At 39.7% G+C, this 13,904-nt stretch overlaps 1 protein-coding gene across 1 annotated transcript; it reads right to left on the minus strand.

The window, feature by feature from the left end:
• Window positions 1–724: 724 nt before the first annotated feature.
• On the minus strand, window positions 725–13,646 carry LOC123504657 (gamma-butyrobetaine dioxygenase-like). The gene is made up of 10 exons (XM_045255394.1): window positions 13,568–13,646; window positions 5,197–5,317; window positions 4,841–4,979; window positions 4,588–4,737; window positions 4,098–4,225; window positions 2,422–2,631; window positions 2,134–2,239; window positions 1,827–2,029; window positions 1,428–1,597; window positions 725–1,232 (listed from the first exon to the last, which is right to left on the minus strand). Exons 2-10 carry the CDS (start codon window positions 5,286–5,288, stop codon window positions 1,081–1,083), a joined length of 1,350 nt encoding a protein of 449 aa, XP_045111329.1. The 5' UTR covers window positions 5,289–5,317; window positions 13,568–13,646; the 3' UTR covers window positions 725–1,080.
• Between the last annotated feature and the right edge of the window lie 258 nt (window positions 13,647–13,904).

Consider the following 13,904-nt stretch of genomic DNA (forward strand, 5'->3'; position numbering starts at 1 on the left):
TATATGGCATGGTGGAAATATTCATATTGCGCTACAATTCTGGCGCCCTGACCATTATGGCCTTATCTGACATGAGGGTTAGGGCGTGAGGCTGCAATGCCACTGAGGCCAAGGCCGGGAGGCCCCACGCCCACGGAGGCACGGATGTACAGTTATCAATACAGGGAAATAACTCTCTCTCTCTCTCTCTCTCTCTCTCTCTCTCTCTCTCTCAATTTTTTATATCAGTCTTGAGGAGTGAAATATTGAGAGGGGGGGATGGAAGAGAGGGAGGGTAGGTGCAGGGGGAGGGACTATGTTGGTGGACCTTGTTACTACGTCACAGATAGTACTACGTCACCATTTCTCACCGCTTGTCCGTTTCTTCGTGAGGGATAAGTGACTTTCTCCTGTTTTTATAGGGAGAAGTGCCATTATTATATACTGTTGACGATTCTTGACACATTGGGAGTATTCGGGGAGGTGTCAAGTACACTGTGGCAAAATTTCATAATGATATGCGTGTTCCTTACAAAGTTATTCTAGAAAAACGTGCCCTCAAACTCTCTGAAACGCTTAGTAGTAAGTTATTACTTGCACACAACATGATAGCAGATGTTGAAACAATGATCAACACAAGTGCTGAAACTGAAATAATAATGAGCACATCCAGAAGAAATTTAGCAGAAATAAACACATCCTTACCAGAAGTTTTAATATAGGGGTGAATAAGAAAAACCTCAAATGGCAATGAAAAATTTAGTAAAATGCGAGTGGTCATATACTTGTACATATGAATAACCTCTAGCAAGCAAAAAAAGAAAAAGTGATTGAAAGAAGCTGTTGAGAGTACCTTCACAGTGTAAAACAATATCACGAAACAATAGAATAAAGTTCAACAAACTAAAACGTTTGTACATTTCCTTTTACATTCTTTACCAGTCATCATCACCATCATTAACTAGCACAAACCAAAATAATTATGTAAGTAAGCAAAGAAAGGAAGTATGTTTAATCACAATCATCATTCATTATCATGTTTACCTTATCTATCTATTATATAGCGATACATGGCATGCGTAAGGTTTAGACGAGAACAACTCAAGTATTAATGTTCTTACGAAGCACACGGCGGAGCGACCTGACAGAGTCCCACTCTAAGTAGCCGCCCTGTAGCCAGCGTTCACCTTGATCGGCGCGGTATCCTTGCCGTCCATGCATAACGCGCAGGTTATCAAACACTATCATGTCGCCTGTTGGAGGTGAACATTGACATCAGGAAAGAGCCACACACACACAACCTCACACACACCCACCCACACACCACGCACCATACACCACGCACCACACACCACGCACACATACCACCCACACACACACACACACACACACCACACACACCCCACCCCACACACCCCACACACACCCACACACACCCACACACCTACCTGATTGAAGCTTCAGTTTCACAAGGTTATCGGGGTCGTACAGCATGTCTCGGAAGGCCAGGCTTGCTGCATACCACTTTGCCGCTGCTTCGGGGGAAGAAACTTCGAAGCGTGAGTCACGTGACATTTGGTGCCAGTTCACGTTTCGGATGGAGCCGTCAATGTCCACGCTGTCACAAGTAACATATATTCAAAGAAGTTAGTTATTCATAACAGCTAGGAAGAGAAAACATATAAAAAGAATAATAGCAACATCATCATCATCATCATCATCATCATCATCAGCAGCAGCAGCAGCAGCAACAACAATAACAGCAGTATGACACACACACACACACACACACACACACACACACACACACACACCGTCGTCATCAAGATTATCATTATTTCACTAACTCAATGATCGGTGCTTTCGAACAAACGTGAAACTTGATGCCGTCATCGACTCCCACATCTACGAATTCGATCAAGGTGTTTGCAAGAGTGTCAAAATATTCCGGATTATTCTTCTTGAATTTGGAAGCTGCGTGGAATCCGTCTGTTATCATGGTGTCGCCACCCTCACCAATGAACTGCTTGATGACGTGTAACATCTGAATCTGTAACGATATTAACATATCACACACACTGTAACACACACGCACACACAGACACACACACGTATTATCTCTCTCTCTCTCTCTCTCTCTCTCTCTCTCTTCACCTCAGGCTTGGTAGCCAAGCAGGGCAGGTCAGTGTGCATGTCCAGGCTGTCTCCGGTGTACGCCAGGTTGTTGGGATCCATCCTGCTGTACACGTTAAACGTTTCTCTGAAAGAAAAATGTGGCTTAGATTTGTTAACGTTTCAGAATATTCAACGTGTGATCACTCATGTTAGCTAAAGCGGAATCTTTCCATAATTATTATAGAAAACTTCATTTGTAACAATCATATAAAGAAAGTCAGCTGCAAAGATTTTGAATATAGAAAAACCGTCGTTCTGCAGACTAACCCGTAGTGAGTTGGTCTCAAGTGTCCGATGCGCTTGGCAAAGGAGTAGATCTGGTCTATTTCACAAGGCACATCTGACACCAGCACTACGCCCATCACCTCCAGACTCTCCAGGAAGTTGAGGAGAGAGTGGTCGTCGTGTATGATGTCCGGGAAGGAGATCCTGGGCAGCTTATCCTGCATCTCACGCCCCCAAAGTTGCTGCTTCAGTCTGATGACATATACAGTACAGTATTCACGTGTATATTTGCTAATACATCAAAAACCATTCATCTTCAAGATCTACATGTCCCAATATTCTTCAGTCATCTGTTTTGGCTGCTTCGTTCAGATCACCAGAATAAAGAATATTTACTACATTTTTTCACCTATTATTCCATATTTGTATATCATCACCCTCGTTAACAAACTGCTTAAGTGATTCTTTGGCAGTGTCTGCATTTTGCTAAAATAAATTACACACTACTCTGAGCACAAATTGGTACAACTATCTTTGTGATGTCATGCACGGTCATATATTCACCTCAACTTTCTGCTTTTTCATATGAAAGTTTTTCACCTCTGTTTCGTAAAAGAGAGGTGAAAATTACTTAAACAGTTTGTTTGTGAAGGGACGATATCATCTATGGAAAACATTTTACATTGCATTAGTCATTCAAGGTCATGATGGGCATGATGACGATCACTGACGTCTTGCTTCTCCCTGAAAAAAACTAATTACAATAATTATAATACTCTTCAAAGATACTTTTTCATATACGTGGAATTCTTTCACTGTCGGCCTTTCTTACGGTCATTATAAATGAAACTGTAAACACAATATCTGCGAAATGTTCAAATTAGTAGAATCATGGCAAACATGACGTGAGTGATGGGCACACTGGAGAACTTCAGCAATGGTAAATATATCATCTTCGATAATGAGACATCAATCTGATCCTCTAAAGTGGAAGAAGACAATGTAATATTTGCATGAGATAGGCTTATCCCATAATTTCAGAAGCAGGAGCCACCAAAGTACCTCTTCAAATATATTGCAGAACTCAAGCGACGGCTGTGGACAATTGATTTATATACGTACAAGTAGAACAGTAACAGCAACCTCCGAACTGGAAACAGTGTGGAATGATGTATCCCAAGGCAACGGGTAGACACGGTGAAGATAAGACGTCTTAGTCATTACTGAGGAAATGACTGCTGAGATGCACGAAGCGGATAATGTTTGCAGCGAGAGAAGATCAGCGTTTCAACCGATACAGTTCTGTGATGTGGGTAAGACATTGATGAAGATAAGCTGTGGAAGATCTACGTGATAGGATATGAAGAGAAAAGTGATTATCTATGACTTCTAACTTTTTGGTGTCTGGAACAGTATGTTTGGTGGGCGTTTCAACCTGTGATAATGATTGTTATGTTTTAAAGAGGATTGTAAGATTATGATTTATGAAAATACTGCACTGAAGCATCTAAACTTATACTTATCACATGCATAATACACATTGTGACCTGGGTTTCGATAAGACTCTTTTCTGTTAACGTGCAACATTGAACACCCACATTCAATAATTATTTTGCTGAATTTTGTTTGCGCATTCAGAAACTACATGAAGATTCTTGAGTAACCTAAATCAGTATCTTATTTTGTTTGTATCTATTCCATATTCATAATTTGAGTACCTGAATTCGCGGTCATGAGGCGCAGGCTTCGGTCCTCTGAAAGCTCTTTCGTGCAGCCAGTGTGCGTCGTATGTCCCCTGGTGACCGTCTGTCCACAGCATTTCGACTTCCTCTCCAGTGTTACTCAACTGAAGAAAACGAACCAGTGTATTAGTTAAAATTTGAAGATCATTGATCCTGAGATTTGTGAAACCTTTTTAGGAAACGAATGGTGACATCATTGGGCACAGGTTATTTTTGTATGAGCAGTGGCACTCGTGTACATATGCCTGGCCTTTTGGAAATCAATCAAGGACTTAAAAAGGCCAGAATCAAAGACTGAGTTTTAAATAATTTATCAAAATGTATAATCTATACTGTAGTGTGTAATTGTACATATACTGTGTGATCACAGTTTGTGTATAGATAATAACAATTAATTTGCATCAGAACACGCAAAGGTACACTCAACACTTTTAAAATTCAGAGACATTTTCACTTCACGACTAACCTTGATATCTACACAATTGACAGAAAGGTCGAGATCTTTGAGCAAGACGCGGCGTGCCAGGGAGACGGGATGGTAACATTTCGGACACTGGCAGTTGTCACGCAGCCAGATGTAAGGGTACGAGTCCACGCTGCCATTCTCCCAACGTACCTGCGTGTTTTGCAAGGCCTATAGCTACACGCCCCGTGGCATGCCAGCGTACAATATATTGTTAACAAAATATTCATCAGTACTTTCTGCTAACAGTACTAACCTGAAGCATTTTCTGGTCACGAAGAAGATTAGCAGCGGCGATAGTTGGTTGTGAAAGCCTGAAGTCATCTACTGTGTTTGCTTTCTGCCAGGCAGTCTTGCTCCCCGTGTGCAGGGCGCAAGCAGCATTATTGTGAAGGCTGTGCGAACATATATCTGTTAGCTAATCAGCATTTTGGCTTTAGCGTAAATATGTTTCGTCGGTAATGCACAATACGTCAGAAAGACGCATCACCTGTTCAACACCAGAAGGCAGGCGAGAGCCGCAATTAAAAAATTATGATAAAAACAAAAGCTTTATATCATATGAAACCTTGGGACAAGGCAGAAACTGCATGTAAGTACTATCATGTATACCGTGGTGCCTGTGGAAGGGATTGTCCATGGCGCCCCAGCACTGCTGCGGCGGACCTCACCCTGGCCCAGGTTAGTCGTCGCGCTGCCAGCATGTTGCTCACCTCTTTCACTCGGTAGCACGCTGTAAGAAATCAACAGACCATGATTAAAATCCTTTGTAAGGAGATGAATTATTTCCTTATAATCATGTTAAACTTATTTTTGTTTGGTTGATGAAGAGCGTAGTAAACTTGAATCGGCAATAATACTAAAGAAAGAACATATCAAACTATATTTCTGATGCTACTGTGTCCTTGGAAGACAGACAGATATCAATCTCTTATCTTCAGTCAAGCCTGTGTCATTATGAATTGGCTTTTTGTGTAGAAATGCAAGTCATCTGAAAATATTAATACCGATTTTGTTTAGTTTATGTAAGGAACTTTGTAGTTTTACCATTAAAATATGAGGCTTTGGATATTAATGCCACTGTATGAAACATGAAAGTGGCAATTGTCAACATCAAAAGAACAATTTAGGCTCATTTCACAGGAATTTAATGAAGTTTTGGGTGCAAACATTTTCTGTTTAAGTTTTTGTATTTATTACACTGTGCAAACGAAGAACTTTCCTTTCAAGGAGCATATTTTCTGATTGAGGAACTGAGCATTCACTGCAAAGCATTCTTGCAAGATCAGAGTTCCAGATCACTACTTACTCGCTACCCACTTAATATTGTCCCAAAGCATTCACAAAGAATGGATCACCATTAATAGCTAGTGGTAATCTAGAATAGTAGAATAATAGACCAGCTATTTGGTTACTTGTATATTCTTAATGCCTTCTTTGTTCATCCTCTTACGTCTCACATCCATATACTTTAAAAGATAAAAAAAAAAAAAAAAAAAAAATCGCCGCACTTTTCCTACTCAACCCGTGTCTGAGGTTGGTTCAGTCAGGTTCCCACGTTCATCAACGACAAATTCGGATGGCCAACCCTCTGGGACGTGACCTCATTTCTTCAACGGCACAGTGCGGAGACACAACAGAGATGGGTACTTGAATCGTCACTCTTTCTACCCACGGCCACCTGAGGGACGTCCCCGTACTAACCAAACATGCGACAAACAGCCAGGGAAGGTGGAAACCTGCCTACTAGAGGTCCCCCAATATGGTTCCGGATTTTGGAGGCCACCGACTTCCAAAGCGATTGGTTATCATTAATCGTAGTGGAGTAATCTCAAAACGCATGACTCTACAATTTCCGCACCTAAGTTACTATGTATTTATCTGAGGACATACTTGACCTTCATTCCTGCGAAAAGTGACTATAGCTCAGAATAACATTTAAAGATGCATTTTCTTCATGCGTAATTTTGATTCTGTATCTTGTATCATCAGCGAAAACAAGTTTTTTTAAAGATTTTATTTTAAGATTTGTTAAATATTTCTAATTATTGTCCATTCATAAATAATTGAATAATGTTGGTAGTGAAACCTTTGAATTTGTTAGTAATTTTCGTCACACAAGATGTAACAATGTTAGCATTGTATCTCCATGTACAAATTCCAGGACTATATTATTTCAAAATAGTATTCGCTGTTCTGCACCTAAAATATTCAATATTCTGCCCTTAAGATATAAGTTAATTTTCAAACTAATAGTCTCGGGATATATAAAAAGGGGAATTTGTAGACACCTACTGTCCTTACAGAGCCCAAACTGAATCCAGTTCTTGTCTATCAATCGAATATCGTATTGATACCTTAATATAACTATCCTAGTAACTTGCCATTTATCGTGCAAACGTTAAGTGTTGCAACAACTATTATTTTAGCAATCTTTGCTTTTTAGGGAGCTTCAGTTCGACCGAAGATAAATATCTCTCTGATATTTGTGAATCTATCAATATTTGTGCAAGTGATTGTACTATATAGCAATAAACATTTACTGACTGACTTACTTACTTACACACACACACACACACACACACACACACACACACACGCCCGGTAGCTCAGTGGTTAGAGCGCTGGCTTGCACAAGACTCTCTACTTCTTCTCATCCCTATTCTGTCCATCTTCCTAATGCAAGAGTTAACCAGTATCTTCACTCCTTCATTCCCTACACTGGTAAACTCTGGAACTCTCTACCTGTGTCTGTATTTCCACCTGCCTATGACTTAAACTCTTTCAAAAGAGGAGTGTCAAGACACCTCTTACGTTAACACAGTGCCCGCTTACTTACACACACACACACACACACACACACACACACACACACACACACACACACACGCCCGGTAGCTCAGTGGTTAGAGCCAGAGGACCGGGATTCGATTCCTCGGCCGGGTGGAGGTATTTGGGTGTGTCTCCTTTCACGTGTAGCCCCTGTTCACCTAGCAGTGAGTAGGTACGAGATGTAAATCGAGGAGTTGTGACCTTGTTGTCCCGGTGTGTGGTGTGTGCCTGGTCTCAGGCCTATCCGAAGATCGGAAATAATGAGCTCTGAACTCGTTCCGTAGAGTAATGTCTGGCTGTCTCGTCAGAGACTGCAGCAGATCAAACAGTGAACACACACACACACACACACACACACACACACACACACACACACACACACACACTATTTTCGTTCAGAAAGAAAACACTTGTAGTCATAAAAAATAGTGAAAATTATCCAGTATGTTCAGTCTTATTTCTGTCACTTGTAAGCTCTAAAATTTTCTCTCTGATTCTGTTTTCCTTTTTTTTTTTTTCTTGACACTGAAACACTTGAACTGTTTCAGAAGAGGAGTATCAAAACCCCTGCAAAGCTAAACCGACTCTTCTATTTGATTTCAGTTTATCTAAGTATTTTTTTATTTATCTATTCATCTATTTGTTTTAGTTCATATATATATTTGTCTATTTTTTTTATTCTTTTATTTATCTATTTATCTATTTTCTTTATTTGTATATTTATCTATTCATTTATCTTCTTGTGAAGGTGGTAAATAAATCTTAGGTTGACTCAGGAATACTTTTATTACTCTAACGTTTCGACAGAGAAAGTCTTCTTTAGAAAGGTACAATATAACACGTTATTGTTGCGTTGCTGGTGAGATTGTCGCCCTAGACGATGACTCGAGCCTTTCTTGGATGTAGTATCCAAACTTCCCGGCAAGTGCCCCTACGAAAGACGTGAAGAACTCTTTCAATTTTGTCCTCGTTATCAAGATGCGGTCTTCGGTGTTTTCTGAGTACAGACTCCAGGTGTGTGCGTGGTTCGGGAGTTCCTGTGTCCTGTTCTTTGACCGAGGCTTGGGAAGTCCTGAGCAGTCTGGTTCCATGTTTGTTGCTTGTGGGTTCTCCCCTTCTGTTTCTCATGTTGGAAGTGGTGGCAAGAGCTGGGCGGTAACTGACTGAAGTGTTATTATAAACTAAAATGCTTTTGTGTTCGAGGAGAAAGAATTCAAACAGCACCCATTTAAGTAGAGTGATGGCCTCCCTCATCATGGAAACTCTCGAGAAGAGTATATGATGATCATAAGAAGAGGCGCAAGATGGTTCAGATACGTTGCCGATATTTTATTGATTGTTCCTGAATACACAGGATATTGATAACAAGTTACGATGACTCACTGAGTGAACCCAAACATTCAATTTATTATGGAAGTGGAAACGGATAACGATTTACCTTTTTTTTTTTTTTTTTTTTTTTTATACACGTCGATGAGATGGCTAGTGTGTGAAATTTTCCGTGTACAGAAAACCTACTAACAAGGACGACTTGATACACTTCCTTTTCAACCATAGTAACAGAACCGAATCAGAAATGGTGACAGGTTTCTATAGCTGAGAGCCATGCATGAGGGTGTCCAGTGCCGAGTCACTGAAGGAGGAGCTCAACTATATGATCATTGGCTTTAGTAAGCTGATGTACTCATTATCATACGCGCTAAGGAAGAAAGCATGAACAACTACAAGAAGATTTAGAGGCGAGAAAAGGATGAAGGAGGACTACATGGTTGTTCCATATGCTACGTCGACAAAAAAAAAAAAATAAAATAAAAAATAAAAATAAAAAATAAAAAAATAAACATCAAGGATAGGAATGAACATGACACATACGTCGGGACAACGTATCATGGACATTATCAGGAGAGGTAACAGGGAATCAGATAACAATAGGAGCGTCGTATACAAGATTCCCTGTGGTTCATTTGAGGTGGATTATTATGGAGAAACAGCGAGAAGTTTTGAGAGGAGGAAATATAAGCAAAAGAACGATCTGCACCACCACAGGACCACCAACTCTTTAGGTATACTTGCTGATGAAGAGTGTCATTTATTGGACTGAAGTGACGCCTCAGTCCTTTTTTTACGTAAGAAGGGAATAAAAAAAGGCCTACTTAGCTGCCATTTTCCTTGCAGGTCCAAAAGAGTGAGCAAAAAAGAAGGGATAGCTGCCTTGAAACCTCGCTCTTAAATGAAATCGTCATATCAAGTTGGAAATACAGAAGCAGGCAGGGAGTTCCAGAGTTTACCAGAGAAAGCCATGAATGATTGAGAGTACTGGTTAACTCTTGCATTAAAGAGTTGAACAGACTAGGGGTGAGAGGAAGAAGAAAGCCTTGTGCAGCTAGGCAGCAGGAGGAGGGGAGGCATGCAGTTAGCAAGATCAGAAGAGGAATTAGCATGAAAATAGCTGCAGAAGATAGCAAGAGATGCAACATTCCGGCGGTGAGAAAGAGGCTGAAGACAATCAGTCAAAGGAGGGGAGTTGATGAGGCGAAAAGCTTTTGATTCCACTCTAATAGAACTGCGTGAGTGGAACCCCTCATACATGCGAAGAGTACTCCATACATGGGCAGATAAGGCACTTATACAGAATTAGTAGTTGGGGGGTGAGAGAAACTGGAGGAGACACATCAGAACGCCTGACTTCATAGAAGCTGTTTTAGCACTCTCAGAACCAGGCAGGAAGGAAAAAGAAGAAGAAAAAAAAAAAAGGAATGTGGAGGGTGTGTATATAACTATGAGAAAAACACCCAATCACAGACAAGGATTCGTCACTGTGTGTGTGTGTGTGTGTGTGTGTGTGTGTGTGTGTGTGTGTGTGTGTGTGTGTGTGTTCGTTTGTGATTGCTTGTGAGCGTAGAGCATAGATATGTGTCTTAACGTGTGTATGTGTGTTTGTGTGTCTTTTAAATTAAATTCCGTTGTTCCTTTGAAATAACATAGGTGTGTATAATTGTGATAGTATAGAGCTATGTTATGTATAGTTATGTGAATATGCATCAGGTGTTTTCTCCTATTTATTGTATCATATTAACAAATGTTTAAAATCCATTCGTACATGTATGTTTGTGTCATAGTTGAATGTTGGGGGATATGTATATATGTATGTTTGTATGTATGTATGTATGTATGTGTGTGTGTGTGTGTGTGTGTGTTTCATTGTTTGATCTGCTGCAGTCTCTGACGAGACAGCCAGACGTTACCCTACGGAGCGAGCTCAGAGCTCATTATTTCCGATCTTCGGATAGGCCTGAGACCAGGCACACACCACACACCGGGACAACAAGGTCACAACTGCTCGATTTACATCCCGTACCTACTCATTGCTAGGTGAACAGGGGCTACACGTGAAAGGAGACACACCCAAATATCTCCACCCGGCCGGGGAATCGAACCCCGGTCCTCTGGCTTGTGAAGCCAGCGCTCTAACCACTGAGCTACCGGGTGTGTGTGTGTGTGTGTGTGTGTAAGGCATGTGAGTGTAAGTATACGGACAATGTATGCCCATGTAGATATAATATGTTGTGTTAGACCTGTGTTGCTGTGATATGTAGTGAAATGAAATTCCTTCTCAGGTTTCATCCTTTTTGGTCATTTATAATTTGGGTCACGGTGAGTATATCAGTGGTTGAGATAAGTATGTAGATCAGTATTTATGTATTTATATTTGCCTGTAGGGAAACGGTGGCGTACTGGATGAAGATAGTGAGCGTGGGATTGAGCAGACGTCCATGCGTAGGTTCGAATCCCACCACAAACCGCTTTGAAACTTTGTTATCTGTCGAGTGGTTTAAAGTTACCTACACGTCACCATGATATCCAGGTTCTAGGTGGAGGTGTAATTGCCTTATACCAAAGATGTGCTTGGGTAGGTAATATGGGCCCTAATATGGATACCACTATAAATAAAATTGCCTGCGCCGCTAAAGGGTGGAAGCTGGACCACACTCTTGAAGTACTTACAGGCGCTATAGGCCATAATATAAAACAAATGAATAAATAGATAAATAAATAAAATGTGAGTATAAATATTGAACAGTATTTGCGTATGTTTATGTTGGACGTGTAGCGTATGTGTATTGCTATGATGTGTAACTTATGATATGTAATAACCTTTCCTTCCTTATATATTCCATCTTACTGGTCTTTCTTTTTTTTTTTTTTTATTTATACCATGTGGGCTTTTCACGGGAATTTATGGGCTAAAGGGGATACTTTTTAGGGTACATCCTATCTCAAAGCCCATCCGCTAGGAAACCGTTGCCCCGAGTGAGGAAGCCCGACCTACCCTCGGACCGTGGACAGGATTCGAACCCGTGCGCTTGGAGACCCCTCGGACCCCAAAGCACGCATGGTTCCACTGTACCACTGTAGTCGAGGTAAGTATATCAGTGGTCCAGGTATGTATGTAAGTAAGCATTATTTATATCTTGGTATTGATTCTTTGTTGCATGCCTTTTATTAAGCTGCTAGGGAAGTCTCTGTTATATCTGATGATGTTTTCAGTGTTGTCTTTTAATCTTGTGTAAGGTTGATATTATAAATTCTCAATGTATTCCCATATTTCCTTAGCTCTTTCAAATAGTCGAGCATTTAGTGGTAGTGTTTTGGTGTGTACATATATTTGTTCTGTTGTTCTAGTATATGGATTTTTTTTTTGTTAGTGGCAAACCTTAATGTTTTATTCTGCACTTTTGTAATATGTTTAGTAGTGTCTGGCTCATTGCATGTAAAGGTATATCTGGGTTATCTAATATGGGAAGTATCAGAGCTTTTACGAGATGTATTTTTATGCTGCAGATGTGAAATAACGTCAATATAGTTTTCTCAAAGTGGCTAAGGCTTTGTTTTTCCTTTTTAATTATATGTCTGCTGTAACCTGTAGCATTAATAGTAAGACCAAGACATTTCCCTATGTTTTTTAATTCTACTATATTTTCATTAATGTTAAATGGTTTAGTGGTTTTAGCACTTAAGTGTATTTGTGTGAAATTTGCGATGTTTATTTTGATTTTCCAATAGTTTTCAAAGTTATTGGTATTTTTTTTTTATTTCTCTTGTTGTTTGTTCATAATATCTTGAATTTTCTTGATAACCTATAATTTGTGGTATATCATCAGCGTAGTTTATGTTTATGTGTTTCCCTTGTGTTATGTCACTATTATATATATTGTGTAGAGAGCACACTGCCCTAGGGCACTCCACAGTTTAGGTCAGACTCGGGTCCAGTATATATATTTTCTTTTATTGCAGTTCAACAGTCCTCTAAAAAAATCGCAGAGAAGACTTTCTAAATTATCTTGTAGGTTTATTTTGGGTATCTCATATTTTAGGCCGCAGTGCCAGACTTTATGAAACGCTTTTGCAACGTCTCTCAAAATTGATTGGCACTGTCTCTCATCTGCTTTGTTCTGCGCTATTTGTTCAGTAATTATCGCTAGGGCATGTGTGGTTCCTGTACCTGTATACGAAAACCAAATTGATCGCTATATTTATCATTTATTTCCAAGTATGGAAATAACTAATGAATATAATATACAGTATGACACAAGGTCACGAAGTACATGACAGCAAACAACATCACAATTAAAGAATATAGCTCAAAGAAGATTAAACAAAAATATTAATAGTATAGTGGCTCACTGTCTGTTCTCTTCTACTCTCGTTCATTTCTCAACCTTATCTTCCTCTATCCAATATCTCGCTTGTCCCTTTTCTATACATTATTAGTCATTAGTCATTGCACTGCATCTCTCTGAAGATTACTTTTTTTTGTTGCTGTTGAAACTTTACAGTAATAAAGATATCCCTGGGTTAACCTGAGATTTATTTACCGCCTTCACTACTTACCTGTCTCACTGCTCAACCTTCTCATTTATCTACTGATTAGTCTTATTTATTTAATATTTGCTTATTTATCATCTTTATTTATTTGGGTTATTATTATTTTTTTTAGCTTTTATTTATCTATCTATTTATCTATCTATTATATTTTCTTTTGAGTGGCAACTCTCTTTTATTCTACGTCTTCCATAGACACTCACCTTAACACAAAAAGGAAAGGTATATTTGGCCAGACAGCGTAAGACGTGCTAGTGTTTTGTTTTACCTTCGAGACAGCTGGCAAGATGTTTGTCGTTCAAAAGCCGGGGCGGATCTGTGGATCACTGGCCACGCGCGGAATATAAAGAGACACAAGAGGTTTCCAATATGTTGCTTGATGTTTCTTAATAGTCATTTGCCATCACGAGGTACTGAGAGATATGATTTGAGAGTGTGTGTATGTATATGTTTATCAGTACAAGTTTGTAGCTTATATTAATTTGCTCCTCATGATCGCAGTCAATGAACAGTAAATGTTAGTTGAACTATTTCACTATCCGGCAATATAGCTTCAGATTTATCAATTATCCCCACCGGAGTTCCCAATGTCGACACATGTTATA

The sequence above is a fragment of the Portunus trituberculatus genome, chromosome 16 (genome assembly GCF_017591435.1).
Source record: "Portunus trituberculatus isolate SZX2019 chromosome 16, ASM1759143v1, whole genome shotgun sequence".
NCBI lineage: Eukaryota > Metazoa > Arthropoda > Malacostraca > Decapoda > Portunidae > Portunus > Portunus trituberculatus.